Source organism: Bos taurus, chromosome 15 (genome assembly GCF_002263795.3).
Source record: "Bos taurus isolate L1 Dominette 01449 registration number 42190680 breed Hereford chromosome 15, ARS-UCD2.0, whole genome shotgun sequence".
Taxonomy (NCBI): domain Eukaryota; kingdom Metazoa; phylum Chordata; class Mammalia; order Artiodactyla; family Bovidae; genus Bos; species Bos taurus.
Window position 1 is genome coordinate 79613905 of NC_037342.1, and position 19334 is coordinate 79633238.

The 19334-nt window shown below is 37.3% G+C and overlaps 1 protein-coding gene and 1 pseudogene across 2 annotated transcripts; both read left to right on the forward strand.

The window, feature by feature from the left end:
* The first annotated feature begins 1182 nt into the window (after positions 1-1182).
* On the forward strand, positions 1183-6907 carry OR8J15 (olfactory receptor family 8 subfamily J member 15). 2 transcript variants are annotated; one of them, XM_002693681.3, is made up of 2 exons: positions 1183-2428; positions 6894-6907. In XM_002693681.3, exons 1-2 carry the CDS (start codon positions 1522-1524, stop codon positions 6905-6907), a joined length of 921 nt encoding a protein of 306 aa, XP_002693727.2. In that variant the 5' UTR covers positions 1183-1521. The 2 variants fall into 2 exon arrangements, with proteins under 2 accessions (XP_002693727.2, NP_001377630.1); NM_001390701.1 differs by lacking the exon at positions 6894-6907 and having other exon boundaries at positions 1522-2454.
* On the forward strand, positions 8751-9684 carry OR8J18P (olfactory receptor family 8 subfamily J member 18, pseudogene; annotated as a pseudogene).

Consider the following 19334-nt stretch of genomic DNA (forward strand, 5'->3'; position numbering starts at 1 on the left):
AAAGCAGAAAATTAAAATCAAAATTAAAAAAAGAATGGACAAGGTAAAAGAATCTGAAATTTCAGAAAGAGATAATTACTGACACTGAACATGGAGATACCCTCAGTAAGCATTTGAATAATCCTAGCACAGCTGACTGAGAAGGCAGTGGCACCCCACTCCAGCACTCTTGCCTGGAAAATCCCATGGATGGAGGAGCCTGGTGGGCTGCAGTCCATGGGGTCGCTAAGAGTCGGCACGACTGACCGACTTCACTTTCACTTTTCACTTTCATGCACTGGAGACGGAAATGGCAACCCACTCCAGTGTTCTTGCCTGGAGAATCCCAGGGACTGGGGAGCCTGGTGGGCTGCCGTCTATGGGGTCGCACAGAGTCGGATACGACTGAAGCTACTTAGCAGCAGCAGCAGCAGCACAGCTGAAGACTTCAGAGTTGTAGGACTGATACTAGAAATCTGAATTCCTTTGCTTAATCCAATGTGTCTCTCTTTGTCCAGTGAAGCCCATGAGAGCAGACCAGGCAACACCTGGTCCTTATCTGTGTGTGAGGGAGGAGCCTGAAAGCAGAGTCGGACTCGGTAGAGAAACAGCCATCTCCTTCTCCAGGGGATCTTCCAGGGATCAAACCTGGGTCTCCTGCATTGCATGCAGACTCTTTACCACCTGGGCCACCACAGAAGCCTAGAGAAACAGCAGAAAATACTATGTAGGAAAGAGGAATAGAACTGGCTCAGCAACCTTCAGGATTGCCTTTCTTTCTCAATCCCACTCCTTGGATTGGACTAGATTCCTGGTTTGATAAACCAGAACCTCTGCAGCATAAGAGAAAATAACAGTAAGAATAAAAGGTTTATATTCTAGGTTGTGTGCTCTTAGTGCAACTGATCCTTTTGAATGTCAGCAGGGAAACAGAAAGACTGAGATGAAAATTTAGAGTTCAAAAAGCCTGGTCTGATGTGATATGAATAGAAAAAATGATATGCATCTGATTGTGGAATGCATTGAAAACAAGGCTAAAGCTTTTTTTCAATTATTCTAAAAGTGTCTCAGATTACATGCCACCCCAAAGTTTTAATGACTGCTATCTGCCTATCAGCTAATATGAATCATGATGTGGAGACCAGAAGGATACAATAGTCCATGACAGTGTTAATACAAGCTTGATCTCAGGAGGTAGGTGAGGGGATGCTTAGAATGGCAAATATCATGAAAATTGGCAAAAAAAAAAAATACAATGTGGAACTCTGACAGAGAAAATTAGAGGATGGATACAATGTTTGTGCTTTACAGTGGCTGCTTTTTCACATTTATTTTTTTCCATTTAGGAAAGCTATATAAGCTGGAGCACACTAGATTTCAGCAGAAGTAGAGGAGCTGATGTAATTTGGAAACATGATTTCAGGAAACCCCACCCCAAGAATTGCCCTTGTCATCTAATGACAATCCATGAAAATAATTACTTGGAAGTTTGTAACCACATTTTCTTTTCTTCCCCAAATAGATTAATTTCAAAACTGTTACATGGCTAATGGAAATTTCACCCGAGTCACTGAGTTTATTCTCATAGGAGTCTCAGAACGTCCAGACCTCCAGATCCCACTCTTCTTTGTCTTCCTGGTCATCTATGGACTGACCGTGACAGGGAACCTAAGCATCATCACCCTCACCAGTGTGGACTCTCGGCTTCAGACCCCCATGTATTTCTTCCTCAGGCACTTGGCCATGGTCAATCTTGGCAATTCAACTGTCATTGCCCCTAAAATGCTGATAAACTTCTTAGTAAAGAAACACACCACCTCCTTCTATGAATGTGCCATTCAGCTAGGCGGGTTTTTGGTTTTCATTGTAGCCGAAATTTTCGTTTTAGCTGTGATGGCCTATGACCGCTATGTGGCCATTTGTAACCCCCTGCTCTACATGGCGGTTGTATCTCGGCGGATCTGTCTTCTGCTAGTTTCCCTCACATACCTCTATAGCTTTTCCACATCGATTGTGACTTCCTTTTCTGTATTTTCAATGGCTTATTGCTCTTTCAATGTAATCAATCATTTTTACTGTGATATTGTCCCTCTCTTAGCATTGTCCTGCTCCAATACTTCCTTTCCAGAAACAGTAGTCTTCATATCTGCATCTACAAACTTGATGTTTTCCATAACTGTAGTTGTAGCATCTTATTTCAACATCATTGTGTCCATTCTAAGGATACGCTCATCAGAAGGAAGGAAAAGAGCCTTCTCCACATGCGCTTCACATATGACAGCAGTGTCAGTCTTCTATGGAACTCTGCTTTTCATGTATTTACAGCCTCGAAATAACCATTCATTAGAAACCGATAAAATGGCTTCAGTGTTTTATACACTGGTGATTCCCATGCTGAACCCCATGATCTACAGCCTGAGGAACAAGGACGTGAAGGCTGCCTTGAAAAGATTTCTGACAAATTCATGCTGTTGATGTCTTTTTGAACTCTATAGGTCAATGAAGAGATGGTTAAGGTAGGGTGCCATTGTGTGGAGAAGATTCTTACAGCATTAGAAGTCAAAGGAATGGATTATTTTCCCATTTTGCAATTTCTGTTTTGAGGAAAGGTCCTAGTTTGCACCATTCAAATAGAAATCTTGAATACAACCCAGGTTTTCTGATGTAAATAATAAAAATGTTTGAGTCAATAGTCACAGAATTTGGGGGCTGAATTGAAGGAAAAAAAAAGAGCCAATGAAAGTCAGATCCTTATTCTTTGTATGAATTTTCCAGTTCACTTATCCTGATGCATGTGGCTGTAGGGGACAATTCCAGTACCCCAGACAATGCTAAAATATGAACTAGTATTTATGAAATCACCCATGAGGCAGAGTCTGTAGTTTAACACAAACCTTGTAATTTTAAACAAGAAAAAGAAAAAATAAAATCAACTCACTTAAGAAGATGACAATATTCAGATATCTTCAGAGCAGAGTGTCACCATGTCCAAAATAGACTCCAGATTTCCTAACATACCAGTATATTCAATGCAACACAATTAGAGTAATGTTTGAAGTGATAGGGCTTCTCTGGTGGCTCAGATGGTAAAGAATCTGCCTGCAATGTGAGAGATTTGAGTTTGATCCATGGGTTGGGAAGATCCCCGGGAGGAGGGCAGGGCAATCCACTCCAGTATTCTTGGGGCTTCCCTGGTGTCTCAGAGGGTAAAGTATCTGCCTGCAATGCGGGAGACCCGGGTTCAATCTCTGGGTCAGGAAGATCCCCTAGAGAAGGAAATGGCAACCCACTCCAGTCCTCTTGCCTGGAGAATCCCATGGACGGAGGAGCCTGGTAGGCTACAGTCACAGGATCGCAAAGACTTGAACACGACTGAGCAACTACACTTTTTTTCTTTTTAAGTGATGACAGAGAGAGATTCCCAGTTTTCCTGCTTCCTTTCCTGTCTTCAGAATGTTTCTCTATGTGCCTTGGCTTGCAGTTTTATCAGTTTTATGGCCTCTCCTACCCACTTTATCTCCTGTATCCGAAACTGCTTTGTTTGAAACTTTTTGGTGTGAGAGGGTTTTCTGCCCTTCCTACTGGCTGCACAACTCTGAGTTGTATCACTGTAGCAACTTGAGACAGAACTAAACAGAAACATCAGAAGCAAGAGAGCCTAGGAAAAAAAACAAATCTGAAAATGTAGTTTTATCTAGCAAACTTTTAGTATTCAAAAAATCAATAAAAAGAAGAAAACAATTAAAATGGGCAAATTTTAGAACTGTAAGAAGTGGGTATATGAATAACCAAGTACATAGAAAAATGTCCACTTTCACTAGCCACCAAGTAAATGAAAATTCAACTCACAATGAGATTATTTTATCCCAATTCCATTTATAAGTTATTTTTAAAATGTCTACATCAAATATTGCCAAGGTGATGTGGCAAATAGAATTCTCATACATGGCTTTGGTAGTGTAAAATGTTACCATAAGTTCAGAAAGTTAGCAGGTTCTTATAAAGTTAAAAATGCAGATGTTTATGTTACAGTAATTACCTCTTAGATCTATAACTAGTAAAAATAATACATATATATATACACACATATGCTTTTATAAGGGTGTTTATACAAGATATTTTATAATAAACCAAAACTCAAATATCTATTGGTAAAAGAACGAGTAAGATGGGATATATGTATGCAGAGGACTATATGCATCCACATAAACTCAGCACAGCTGAATTTCAAAAGAATTAAGCTGAGTGCAAGATACAGATTAAGAATATTTATTGTGTGGTTTCACTTACATGAAATTCAGAAACAGGGAAAATGAGATTAGGGACAGAAACCAGAGCAGCATTTGCTCTAGGTGAGAGCGTGCTGTTTGGGAAGTTAAGGTCTGAGGGAAATTGCCTTTATGATGGGAGTAGCCAAGAAGCGGGTGTTATAAAGTATCAGGGAAATGTCTGTGGTGTTGAAATGTTATCTTGATTCAGGTATTAGGAACAAATGGCACATTTTCCAAAACTTACCCATTTGTACAATTTAACGCCATCTTTTACTGTATGCAAATTTTCCTCAATTCTAAAGCAAAAGGAATTCATAGAAGAAGAGAATATAGGTTAAATGTTATGAGAGGGAATGTATTTCCTTATATTAGATTTTTTTTAATTACTTTATTTTTTAACTTTACAATATTGTATTGGTTTTTCCATATATCAAAATGAATCCGCCACAGGTATACACGTGTTCACCATCCTGAACCCTCCTCCCTCCTCCCTCCCCGTACCATCCCTCTGGGTCGTCCCAGTGCACTAGCCCCAAGCATCCAGTATCGTGCATCAAACCTTGACTGGCGACTCGTTTCATACATGATATTATACATGTTTCAATGCCATTCTCCCAAATCATCCCACCCTCTCCCTCTCCCACAGAGTCCAAAAGACTGTTCTATACATCAGTGTCTCTTTTGCTGTCTCGTATACAGGGTTATTGTTAACATCTTTCTAAATTCCATATATATGCATTAGTATACTGTATTGGTGTTTTTCTTTCTGGCTTACTTCACTCTGTATAATAGGCTCCAGTTTCATCCACCTCATTAGAACTGATTCAAATGTTCTATGAGACTATGTTAACATCATGCAAAAGTGGTAGATCTCAGCTCAGGAAACACTATGATTTAGACAACTATTATTGCAACACATGGCATTACCATAATTGTTATGTGTTTGTCATATGAAAAGGAAATGCACAACAGTGAAAAAGACTAACGTGCTTTATTGCAGCAAAATTGGAACAGTTTCAATAGTCATGATAAAATTGCAAATTAATCACCACCATTGCATATAATTTTTTATTTAAATGTATTATTCCAGTAAAAATATGTCATAGATGCTGCATTAAAAATATACCATTTAACCTACATGAGGTGGATATTACTATTCCCAGATTCAGAGAACACTAATCTCAGATAAACTATGTGATTTGACCAAAGATGTGTAATTGGTGACTAGAAGATTTGAAATTAAAGCCTTTTTCTGCAGGTATATGAAAAGGCTTTAATTAGAAGATTTGAAATTAAAGCCTTTTTCTGCAGGTATATGAAAAGGCTTTAATTAGAAGATTTGAAATTAAAGCCTTTTTCTGCAGGTATATGAAAAGGCTTTAATTTCAAATCTTCTAGTCACCAATTACACACCTTTGGTCAAATCACATAGTTTATCTGAGATTAGTGTCCTCTGAATCTGGGAATAGTGATATCCACCTCATTTAGGTTAAATGGTATATTTTTAATGCAGCATCTATGACATATTTTTACTGGAATAATACATTTAAATAAAAAATTATATGCAATGGTGGTGATTAATTTGCAATTTTATCATGACTATTGAAACTGTTCCAATTTTGCTGCAATAAAGCACGTTAGTCTTTTTCATTGTTGTTCTGATCATTGACTCTGTGTCAGCGATTGAGAACTTTTGTCGCGTGGGTCTCTGTAGAACTGTAAGGACCATTATGCTCTTTTCTGCCTTTCTTTAAATTATTCCTTACAGCTGTTCACTAGAGACTAGGCCAGATATCCCTGAGGATAGGTAGGCACACAGGCAATTGTTTTTAAATCTCTAAGAAGATTTAAGAGAAATCATTTGAATAACTCAAATGCTATTAATACTTTCTCAGGAAACATCACAAAGAGATACAAAAAGCATAAATTCTCCCTACTCAGAGAAAAGTCAGAGAAATTTGAGAGGAGAAAATCCAATTCTTCATTAACGTGAGTAGACAGATATTGTTGATTTTGATTATCACGTTGACATTGGTAATTTCCCTTGTTTCTTAGATTCTGACTATGAACACTTTTATAGACACTGACAGATATTCTTTAACCACAAAAACTCCATTATTATTAATTTTTTTTGTTGTTATTAACTTGTTTCCCTGGAATACTGTGGTAGTGTCAGGGAATTACCTATTAATTAACTAGAAGCCATATATCTATTTTATTTATGAAAGCTGAAAGTCAGATGTGCATATTGTAAGTGCAGAGGGAGTTAGATATATCTGAAAAAATCATGAGCAATCTAATCTATTAAAGTCCAGTAAGATTAGAATTTCCAGATAAAATATAAGATGTTCAGTTGCATTTAAATTTCAGATCAATGACAAATACTTTTTAGTACCTGTCTCATATAATATTTGAATTTTCTATAAATATATCCAATGTAATATTTGAAAAATACTTTAAGATATGTATTACCCATGAAACACTTTATAAACTGAAAATAATCTTAATATAAGGATATGTATATTCTTCTATATGAGAATCAATTCCCACACATGAACTTGGAGAATTTTTAGTTGTTTGTTTTCCCTAACAGTTGCTTTTTTTTTTTTTTTCTTCAGGAATGACTTTGCTAACTGATTGAGTAAACTAGTAAATGAATAGAAAACATTTTTAAGAGTTAAGGAGAAAGCCATGAACCTCAAGTAGTTCCTAACTCTTATCACCAGGTCTGAAGATTGAAATATCAGTTATATCTTTGCATATTTTTTATATCCTGTGTGCTCTAATATTAGCCCTAAATAGAAGCATATAAATGTTGCATCAGAATGGTCAAAAATGATCAAAGATATCGTTCACAAAATAAGAAGAATGGGCAGAGTATCATTAGCTCTTTAAGATTCTTACAGCAATTCTTTTTGATAAGTAACCAGAAGTTGTAAGTTGGACCATATGAGGAATTGCTAATCAACAGATATCAAATTTCAGTACTGGAAGATGAATAAGTTCTAGAGAGGAACAGCATTGTACCTATAATTAAGAATGCTAGTCTATTCAACCTTAAATCTTTTAATGGAACAGATCTCATGTTATATATTCTTAAGGAGAAAATTAAAATTAAAAATGAATGTGTAGGGTAAAACAATCTGGAAATTTAGAAGAAAACAATAAAAGACACTGAAAATGAAGATACCCTCAATAAACACTAGACTAATCCTTAGCAGAACTGAAGATTTCAAACTGGTAAGATTGGTAGCAGATGTCTGAACTCCTTTGCCTAATTCAGTGTGTCTGACAAGAAAACCCACGATAGCAGACCAGGCAATACATGGTTCTTCTCTGTGAAAGAGGAAAGAGCCTGAAAGCCGAATGGGACACAATAGAGAAACAGCAGACAGTGTCATCTAGGAAAAAGCAGTAGAATTGGCTCCACAAAGCCCAGGGTCGCCTTCCATCCTTAAACCCATTTTTGCATCAGGCTAGTTTCTTGATTTCGGAGAAGGCAATGGCAACCCACTCCAGTACTCTTGCCTGGAAAATCCCATGGGTGGAGGAGCCTGGTAGGCTGCGTTCTGTGGGGTCGCGAAGAGTCGGACACGACTGAGTGACTTCACTTTCACTTTTCACTTTCATACATTGGAGAAGGAAATGGCAACCCACTCCAGTGTTCTTGCCTGGAGAATCCCAGGGATGGGGGAGCCTGGTGGGCTGCCGTCTATGGGGTCGCACAGAGTCGAACACAACTGAAGCGACTTAGCAGCAGCAGCAGCAGTTTCTTGATTTAACAAGACAGAAACTCTGTAGTATCTTAATAAGGAAATAAAACCTAGGAAGAAATGTTTATTTTCTAGGTTGCTCTTAGGTCAACTGGTATTTTTGAATATCAGTAAAGACACAGAGGGCAAGAGAAAAAAATGTAGGGCTGAGTGTATGCTGAGTGAGGTGATGTGAGTAGAAAGGTGATACAGACCTGAATGTCAAATGCATTGAATATGAGGCTAAAGCTTATTCTTCAATTATTCTAAAAACAATCTCAGATTACAAATTTGACTACTCAAAAAGTATTAAAGACTGTTATTTGTCTATCAGCCAAACTGAGAGAATCATGACATGGAGATCAAAATGATACAGTCATCAATGATAGCATTAATTAAAGCTTGACCTAAGGAAGTAGGAGTGTGTAGAATGGCAAAGTATTATTGACACTGGCAAATAATAAAATGTGGGACTTTAAAAGAGAAATTTAAAGGATGGGTACAATATTTGTGATTTAAAGTGGTTCCTTTAAATTTTTTATTTTTGTCATTTAAAAAGTGTTTGTAGCCAGCAACACACTAAATTTCAGCAGCAATAGAGGAGGGTATAATTTGGAAGCGTGATTCCAGGAAATCTCACCCTAGGCATTGCCTGTGCCATCTAATGGCAATCCTAGGAAATACAGTTTTTTAAAACTGTAACCATTTCTCCTTTCTTGCTCAAACTGATGACTCTCCAAACTCTACCATGGCTCATGAAAATTTCACCCGAGTCATTGAATTTATTCTCACAGGAGTCTCAGAACGCCCAGACCTCCAGATGCCACTCTTCTGTGTCTTCCTGGTCATCTATGGACTGACCTAAGCATCATCACCCTCACCAGTGTGGACTCTCGGCTTCAGACTCCCATGTATTTCTTCCTCAGGCACTTGGCCATCATCAGTCTTGGCAATTCAACTGTCATTGCCCCTAAAATGCTGATCAACTTCTTAGTAAAGAAACACACCACCTTCTTCTATGAATGTGCCACCCAACTAGGAGGGTTCTTGGTTTTCATTGTAGCTGAAATTTTCGTTTTAGCTGTGATGGCCTATGACCACTATGTGGCCATTTGTAACCCCCTGCTCTACATGGCAGTGGTGTCTCGGCGGATCTGTCTTCTGCTAGTTTCCCTCACATACCTCTATAGCTTTTCCAAGCTATTGTGGCTTCGTCTTCTGTATTTTCTATGTCTTATTGCTCTTCCAATGTAATCCATCATTTTTACTGTGATATCGTCCCTCTGATAGCATTGTCCTGCTCTGATATTTCCTTTCCAGAAACAGTAGTATTTGTATTTGCACCTACAAATTTGGTGTTTTCCATAATTACCATGGTAGCATCTTATTTCAACATTGTTCTGTCCATTCTAAGGATACGTTCATCAGAAGGAAGAAAAAGAGCCTTCTCCACATGTGCTTCCCATGTGACAGCTGTGTCAGTCTTCTATGGAACTCTGCTTTTCATGTATTTGCAGCCTCAAACTAACCATTCTATGGGTGCTGATAAAATGGCTTCAGTGTTTTATACACTGGTGATACCCATGCTGAATCCCATGATCTACAGCCTGAGGAACAAGGACGTGAAGGCTGCCTTAAAGAGATTTCTGACAAATTCATGCTGTTCTTTTAAGCTGATGTAATTTTTAACTCTAAGGTAAATGAGGAGATGGTTAAGAAAGGTGTATTGTGTGGAGGAGATTCCCAACAGCATTAGAAGCTAACAGAATGGGTGTTTTCCCAATTTTATTTATTTTGAGGCAAGGCTCTAGTCTGCATCATACAAATAGAAATCTTAAAAATAACCTAGTTTTTTTTCTGATCTAAAGAACAAAAAGTCAGAATTTAGACAATAGTCTCAGAATTTTGGCAATGAATTGCAGAAAGGAAACAGTGTATGAAAATGAGATCCCCATTCTTTGTAAAAGCTGCCCAGTTCACTTATCCTGAGCCAAGTTTATTTATCCTACTGAGCCATGTAGGTTACTGTAAGATTTCAGTTGTCCCAGACCAAACAAACAAAAAGCAAAAAAAAAAAAAAAAAATGAATTAATATTTATGAAATCACCCGTGAGGCAGACTTTGTAGTTTGCCACAAACCTTGTTAATTTCCTGCTCTAATTAAAAAAGATCAAATAAATCAACCTTCTTAAGAAGAAGATAACAATATTCACATGTCTTCACAGCACAATATAACCATGTTCAAGACAGATTCTAAGTTCCTGACAAACCAATATAGTCAATAGAAGAAAATTAGAGTAATCCTTCAAGTGACATCAGAGAGTGGCTCTCAGTTCTCCTGCTCCCTTCTCAGCCTTCAGATCTTCAGAGGATTAGTCTGTACCTTTGTTTGAGACTTTGTCAACTTCATGGCCTCTTCTACCCACTTCATCTCCTGCATTCCAATCTGTTTTGTACTTGTGGAATTTTTCTTGTGGGAGATAACTTTTTGCTCTCCCTAATGATAGCAAAAATCTCTTTGGTAATACAATAAGATATTGGGACATAGAACAAAACAGAAATATCAAAATATAAAACATCCGGGAGAAAATATGCAAAAAATTTTTTTATCTAGCACATGTAAAAATTCAAAAAATCAAGTAAAATTTAAATTTCAATGGGCAAAATTTAGACAACGTAAGATGTAGATTTGAACACAGACTGGTTCCAAATAGGGAAAGGAGTACATCAAGGCTGAATACTGTCACCCTGCTTATTTAACTTATATGCAGAGTATATCATGAGAATCGCTGGGCTGGATGAAGCACAAGTTGGAATCAAGACTGCTGGGAGAAATATCAATAACCTCAGATATGCAGATGACAACACCCTTATGGCAGAAAGTGATGAAGAACTAAAGAGCCTCTTGATGAAAGCGAAAGAGGAGAGTGAAAGGGTTTACTTAAAACTCAACATTCAGAAAACGAAGATCATGGCATCCAGTCCCATCACTTCACAGCAAATAGATGGGAAAGAATGGAAACAGAGACAGACTTTATTTTGGGGGGCCTTCAAAATCACTGCAGATGGTGACTGCAGCTATGAAATTAAAATATGCTTGCTCCTTGGATTGAACCCAGGTCTCCCACATTGCAGGCACCAAGGAATAGAATTATTTTATCCCAATGTCCATTTATATTTATGTGCATGTATTAATTTTTACATCAAATATTGGTAAGAATATGGTGAAAATGAAATTCTCATGCACGGCTTTTGCTAATGTAAAATGCTACAGTAAGTTTGGTAATCTTGCAGTTTCATGTAAAGTTAACTATACAGTGACCTATGTCCTAATTATTCTAAGATCCCTAACTAGGAGAAAGTAATGGATATATACTCACACATACACTTATATAGGATTCTTTATGCTAGAATTTTTAATAGCACAGCACAAACACAATATCCATCAATATTTTAAGAGTTGTGACACTCACATGCAGTGGGATGTCATATAGTTATAAAATCACACATGGATAAATTTCAAAATCACTACGCTGAGTGAAAGATACCAGACTGAGAATATTGTGTTATTCCATGTACATGAAATTCAAAAGCAGGATAATAAGTTTAGGGATAGAAAACAGACAAGTAGTTGCTAGAGTTGTGAGAATGTTGGTGGAGTTAAATGAGGGAAATTTCCATTATTCTTGGAGAGGTGAAGGGTGGAGGGGTTATAAAGCACTGGAGAGGTTTCTGTGGTGCTGAAAACATTCTATATCTTGATTTAGTTATTAAGAACAAATGACACATTTTCCAAAACTTACCCATCTATGCAATTTAGATCCATCTTTAGCTGTTTATGATTTTTACTCAATTCTAATACATAAGGATGAGTGTATAGGTAAAATGTTATGAGAGAGCATGTACTGTCTTATATGAAATTTTACCTTCCGTGAGGTTGTACTGAACATTATCCAAATGTGTTGGTGTCTCAGCTCAGGAAGCACTATAGTTTAAACACACACTGCATTTCAATAATTGTTATGGATTTGTCATATTAAAGGTCAGGGTATGTATACCACCACTCACTTAAAGATGAGGCTTTAATTTCCTCATGGCTTTGGTCAGATTACATAATTTATCTGAGCTTGGTTTTCCTCTGTTTATTGTTATAGTCCATATTTATATCATATAGGTTAAATAATATATTTTCACCCCAGTGCCAACTACATATTTTTTACTGGAATTATAAATTCAAAAAATTCTATGCAATGATGATGATGATTCATTTACAATTATATCACAACTTTTGGAACTGTTTCAGTTTTGCTGAGTTAAAGCCCATACAGTAGCATTTTCATTGTTACTATAATCATTGACTCTGTGTAAATGAATGAGCACATAAAACAGGCTGTAGGTCTCAATGGAACTGTGCAGATCATTTATGCTGTTTTCTTCCTTTCCTTAAATTGCCCCTTACACTTTTTCACTAGGGAATATGAAGAATATCTTGGATAATTAGCAGAAACTACAGGCAATTTTTTTAATCTCTCAGATGATTTAAACAAAAATGTCTGAACAAATACCATACTACTTCCTCAAGGAACATCAGGAAGAGAGAAGAAAAGCGTCAATTCTCATTACTCAGAAAAGTCAGAGAAACTTGAGAGCAGAAAACTGCAATTATTCTTTAAATGTGAGTAGATAAACATTGCTGTTGATTTTGATGATCACCTAATGTTGGTAATTCACTTTGATTTTTAGATTCTGACTCAAGACATTTTTATGGTCACTGACAGATCATTCTTTATGTCACAGGAATTTCATTATTTCCTTTTTTAACTGGTTTCCCTGGAATAGTATGGTTTTTAAGGTGTTAAAATCCCATAAACTGATAACATGTTCTATATCTATTTGACTTGTGAAAGTTGAAAGCTGCATTTGGATATTACCAGTGCAAAAAGAGTGCACAGATCATCACCAATCTAACTATTACAATCCAGTAAGGTTAGAATTTGCAGATAAAATACAGAATATTCAGCCGTATTTAAATTTCAGATCAATAACAAATATTTTTAGTATCTGCCTCATGCAACATTTGGCTTTTTTGTTAATGTAACCAATTCAATATTTTAAAATACTGTGTCACCCATTAAATATTTTATAAATTGAAAATAATTTAACTTAAAGATTTTCATATTCTTATATATAAGATCAACTCCCATGCATAAACTTGGAGATTTTTTATTCCTTTGTTTTCTCTCAGTTCAGTTCAGTTCAGTTTCTCAGTCGTGTCCGACTCTTGTTTTCTGTACAAGTTGATAACTTGCTAACTATGTAGTCCATTTTTTTTTCTTTTTTTTATAAAGAAAAGACTTTACAAATTGAGCAAGTAGACTGGTAAATAGAGGGTGATTTTTTAAGAGTTTTGAAGAAAGACTTTAAGCCCCAATAATTCCTAACTGCCATCAGCAAATCTGAAGATTCAAAGTGCAGTCATCCCTTTGTATACATTTTGTATCTTGTCCGCTTTAATGCACACAAGCATGCTCAGTTGTGTCCAACTCTTTGGGACCCCATGAACTGTAGCCCCTGTGGGATTGTCCAGGCCAGAATACTGGAGTGGGTTGTTATTTCCTCATCCAGGGCATCTTTCTGACCCTATAGGAATAGAAACTGCATCTATAACCAGACATATCCCTTCCTTAAAAAAAAGAAAAAAAAAAAGACACCAACTTGGCAGGGTATCAGTTCAGTCCAGTCACTCAGTCGTGTCTGACTCTTTGCGACCCCATGAACTCCAGCAAGCCGGGCCTCCCTGTCCATCACCAACTTCTGGAGTCCACCCAAACCCATGTCCATTGAGTCAGTGATGCCATCCAACCATCTCATCCTATGTCATCCCCTTCACCTCCTGCCCTCAATCCCTCCCAGCATCAGGGTCTTTTCAAATGAGTCAGCTCTTTACAGCAGGTGGCCAAAGTATCGGAGTTTCAACTTCAACATCAGTCCTTCCAATGAACATGCAGGACTGATTTCCTTTAGGATGGGTGGATTGGATCTCCTTGCAGTCCAAGGGACTGTCAAGAGTCCTCTCCAACACGACAGTTTGAAAGAATCAATTCTTCAGCTCTCAGCTTTCTTTCCAACTCTCACATCCATACATGACTACTGGAAAAACCATAGGCTTGACTGGATGGACCTTTGTTGACAAAGTAATGTCTCTGCTTTTTAATATATTGTCTAGGTTGGTCATAACTTTCCTTCCAAGGAGTAAGTGTCTTTTAATTTCATGGCTGCAATCACTATCTGCAGTGATTTGGGAGCCCAAAAAAATAAAGTCTGACACTGTTTCCACTGTTCCCCATCCATTTGCCATGAAGACATGGGACCGGATGACATGATCTTAGTTTTTTGAATGTTAAGCTTTAAGCCAACTTTTTCACTCCCCACTTTCACTTTCATCAAGAGGCTTTTTAGTTCTTCACTTTCTGCAAGAAGGGTGGTGTCATGTGCATATCTGAGGTTACTGATATCTTTCCTGGCAATCTTGATTCCAGCTTGTGCTTCTTCCAGCCCAGTGTTTCTCATAATATACACTGCGTATAAGTTAAATAAGCAGGGTGACAATATACAGCCTTGACGTACTCTTTTTCCTATTCGGAACCAGTCTGTTGTTCCATGGCCAGTTCTAACTGTTGCTTCCTGACCTGCATACAGGTTTCTCAAGAGGCAGGTTAGGTGGCCTGGTATTCCCATCTCTTTCAGGATTTTCCGCAGTTTATTGTGATCCACACAGTCAAAGGCTTTGGCATAGTCAATAAAGCAGAAATAGATGTTTTTCTGGAACTCTCTTGCTTTTTCCATGATCCAGGGGAAGTTGGCAATTTGATCTCTGGTTTCTCTGCCTTTTCTAAAACCAGCTTGAACATCTGAAGTTCATGGTTCACGTATTGCTGAAGCCTGGCTTGAAGAATTTTGAACATTGCTTTACTAGCGTGTGAGATGAGTGCAATTGTATGGTAGTTTGAGCATTCTTTGACATTGCCTTTCTTTGGGATTGGAATGAAAACTGAACTTTTCCAGTCCTGTGATCACTGCTGAGTTTTCCAAATTTGCTAGCATATTGAGGGCAGCATTTTCATAGCATCATCATTTAGGATTTGAAATAGATCAACTGGAATTCCATCACCTCCACTAGCTTTGTTAGTAGTGATGCTTTCTAAGGCTGACTTGACTTCACATTCCAGGATATCTGGCTCTAGGTGAATTATCACACCATTGTGATTATCTGAATTGTGAAGATCTTTTTGTACAGTTCTTCTGTGTATTCTTGCCATCTCTTCTTAATATCTTCAGCTTCTGTTAGGTCCCTACCATTTCTGTCCTTTATTGAGTCCATATTTGCATGAAATGCTCCCTTGGAATGTCTAGTGTTCTTCAAGAGATCTCTAGTCTTTCCCATTCTATTGTTTTCCTCTATTTCTTTGCACTGATTACTGAGGAAGGCTTTCTTATCTCTCCTTGCTATTCTTTGGAATTCTGCATTCAAATCGGTATATCTCTCCTTTTCTCCTTTGCTTTTCACTTCCCTTCTTTTAACAGCTATTTAAGGTCTCCTCAGACAGCCATTTTGCTTTTTTGAATTTGTTTTTCTTAGGGATGGTCTTGATTCCTGTCTCCTGTACGAACCTCTGTCCATAGTTCATCAGGCACTATCTATCAGATCTAGTCCCTTAAAGCTATTTCTCACTTCCACTGTATAGTCATAAGGGATTTGATATAGGTCATATCTGAATGGTCTAATGGTTTTCTCCACTTTCTTCAATTTCAATCTGAATTTGGCATTAAGGAGTTTTCATGATCTGAACCACAGTCAGTTTCCTGTCTTGTTTTTGCTGACTGTATAGAACTTCTCCATCTTTGACTGCAAAGAATATAATCAATCTGATATCAGTGTTAGCCATCTGGTGATGTCCATGTGTAGAGTCTTCTTCTGTGTTGTTAGAAGATGGTGTTTGCTATGACCAGTGTGTTCTCTTGGCAAAACTCTATTAGCCTTTGCCTTGCTTCATTCTGTATTCCAAGGCCAAATTTGTCTGTTACACCAGGTGTTTCTTGACTTCCTACTTTTTATCCCAGTCCCCTTTAATAAAAAGGACATCTTTTTGGGGTGTTAGTTCTAGAAGATCTTGTAGGTCTTCACAGAACTGTTCAACTTCAGCTTCTTCAGTGTTACTGTTCAGGGCATAGACTTGGATCACCGTGATGTTGAATGGTTTGCCTTGAAAACGAACAGAGATCATTCTGTCGTTTTTGAAATTGCAACCAAGTAGTGCATTTCAGACTCTTTTGTTGACTATGATGGCTACTCCATTTCTTCAAAAGGATTCCTACCCACAGTAGTAGATATATTGGTCATCTGAGTTAAATTCACCCATTGCAGTCCATCTTAGTTCGCTGATTCCTAGAATGTCAACATTCACTCTTGCCATCTCCTGTTTGACCACTTCTAATGTGCCTTGATTCATGGACCTGACATTCCAGGTTCCTATGCAATATTGCTCTTTACAGCATTGGACCTTACTTCTATCACCTGTCCCATCCACAACTGGGTGGTGTTTTTGCTTTGGCTCAACCCCTTCATTCTTTCTGGAGTTATTTCTCCACTGATCTCCAGTAGCATCAGATCAGATCAGTCGCTCAGTCGTGTCCGACTCTTTGCGACCCCATGAATCGCAGCACGCCAGGCCTCCCTGTCCATCACCAACTCCCAGAGTTCACTGAGACTCATGTCCATCGAGTCAGTGATGCCATCCAGCCATCTCATCCTCTGCCGTCCCCTTCTCCTCCTACCCCTAATCCCTCCCAGCATCAGAGTCTTTTCCAATGAGTCAACTGTGGCATATTGGACACCTACTGACCTGGGGAGTTCATCTTTCAGTGTCCTATCTTTTTGCCTTTTCATACTGTTCATGGGGTTCTCAAGGCATGAATACTGAAGTGGTTTGCCATTCCCTTCTCCAGTGGACCACATTCTGTCAGACCTCTCCACCATGACCCTTCCATCTTGGGTGGAAATTATTTTCAATAAATGCCCAGAAGTCATAAGTTGGACTATACAGGGAGTTGCTAATCAACAGGTATATAAAGTTTCAGTTAAGGAAGGTGAATAAAATCTAGAGATCTACTCTATAGCATTTAACTGTAATTTACCATACTGTACTGTTCACTCATAAATTATTTAATGGGGCAGATCTCATATTATGTATTTTATCACATTAAACCAAAATTTAAAAAGTAGACAAGGTCCATGGAATTTCCCAAGCAAAAATACTAGAGTGGGTTGCCATTTCCTACTCCAGGGGATCTCCCCAATCCAGAGATCAAACAACTCAAGTCACCCACATTGGTAGGCAGATTCTTTACCACTGTGCCACCTGGGAAGCCCAAATCAACTATACTTCAATAAATTTTTCTTTTTTCTTGGGGAAAAAAAACAGGCATGAGAGACACAGAATCAACATCCTGTAGTGCAGTGTTACAGGACAAAAGAAAAACTAAAATCTCAAAAGAGAGGGTTGTCCTCAGTGCAAAAGGAGGCAGGTAGATTGAGAAACCTATTGGGAAGTTATGCTACAATTAAAAAAAAAAAAAAAACGAAGCAGATGAAAAAATCTTGAACTAGATGAAAAAATATCGTATGATCATTAGGGCTCATTTCCTAAATATCCGCAAGTCTAACTTACATAGTAGCTTGCCTAAATTAATATTTAAATGTCTCATAAACACTTAAAATTTAATAAGTTCATAATATCACTTTCATCACTCCATCTTAAATCATAACCCCAAATATTTGAAAAACCATATCTGATTTAGTCACAAAAAAAAAAAAATCACAAAAGTATTTTTTGTTCCTAATCTCAGTGTCATTCCTTCATCTCTTTCTCATAGAGCCCACACCATGAATTATGTTGCTGATGCTTTCTTGTTTCTGCTCTCAACTGTTATTGTACCATCTTCTCTCTATTTCCATTTCTCTACTTTGGCTTATTATCTTCCATCAGGAATCCTATAGCAACTGCTTAACTCACTTTTAAATTTTTACTCATGATTTCTACCTCCTTTCAATTATGTAATTATTATCTTCATAACAGTAGGAATTATCTTTTTAAAGTTTAAAACTGGCCGTGTTCCTTATCTACCTTCAAACTCATCAATACTTTAGAATTCACTTAAAATAAAATCCAACTATTTACTGTGACCTATATCATATGATTCTACTGTCCCCATTTCCTCATTATTATTTAGTCACACTGGCTCCATTAAGTTTTCCTATAAAAACTGACAGGAAAAAGAATAGTTATTTTCTACCCCAAAACAGCATCTTCAAGAAATTGGAATCCTGGAATGTTCTTCCAGTGGTTCATTCAAAAGTTGGTTCTGCCTCACTGTTCAGTTTTAGTTCAAATGTCATGTCTCAAAAAGGTCTTCTCTTAACATCTTGTGTGAAATAAGTCTCCCAGGTTATCCTAATGTGTATTTTGTTACTTGTTCTTATTAAAATTAATATACTCTACAATTACCTTGTGCTTATATTTTTTTACCAGCCCTTTCTCTCTTCCCTATTACTGGAATAGAATGTCCCTGAGGTAAGGGACAAGTCATTCAACTGAAGCTTGGCTATTTCCTGACAAAAGTAGAAAATCAACAAATACCTGGTAATTAAGTAAGAAAATGATTCAAGGGACCAAAGAGAATGTTTGGTGTCAGAAACAAACTAGTATAAAATATTCAACAATATTAGAAGTAATTTTGGTCTTATATCTCTGATTCTTTTTCATTGTAATAACTTTTTTTTTTTCTTTCTTACTGTAGAATTTTTGTTTTAATTTTGTTTAGAAGAGAAACGTCAGTTCTGGTCTTTGAAAAGTCACATATTTATGATATATAGATTTAAAAAACACTTTATTGAATTATGATTGACATGCAAAAACTCTACATGTTTAATGTATGCAACTTGATGAGATTGGAGATGTGTGTGTATCAGTGAAATCATCACCACAATCTATCCCATAAGCAGAGTCACCATCTACAAAAGTTTCTTCCTGCTCACTTTATTAATTATTGTTAATATATTGCATATATATATATATATGTTAATTGTTGCTACAGGGTAAATCTTATGTTAACTGATCATGTAGCGTTGACTCTCTACAACTTCTCTCTAAGTCCTTGGATTAGAGGCTATGAACAGGCTTCTCTGTGTCAGGTGCCCCCAGCTAGACATCAATTGTTATTGAGAAAAAACTCAACTTAGTGAAGTCAAATATCACCTTTCAAATATCTCTAG

Coding starts and splice junctions, on each gene's coding strand:
- OR8J15 (NM_001390701.1), top strand. CDS start 1,522: ATGGCTAATGGAAATTTCACCCGAGTCACTGAGTTTATTCTCATAGGA.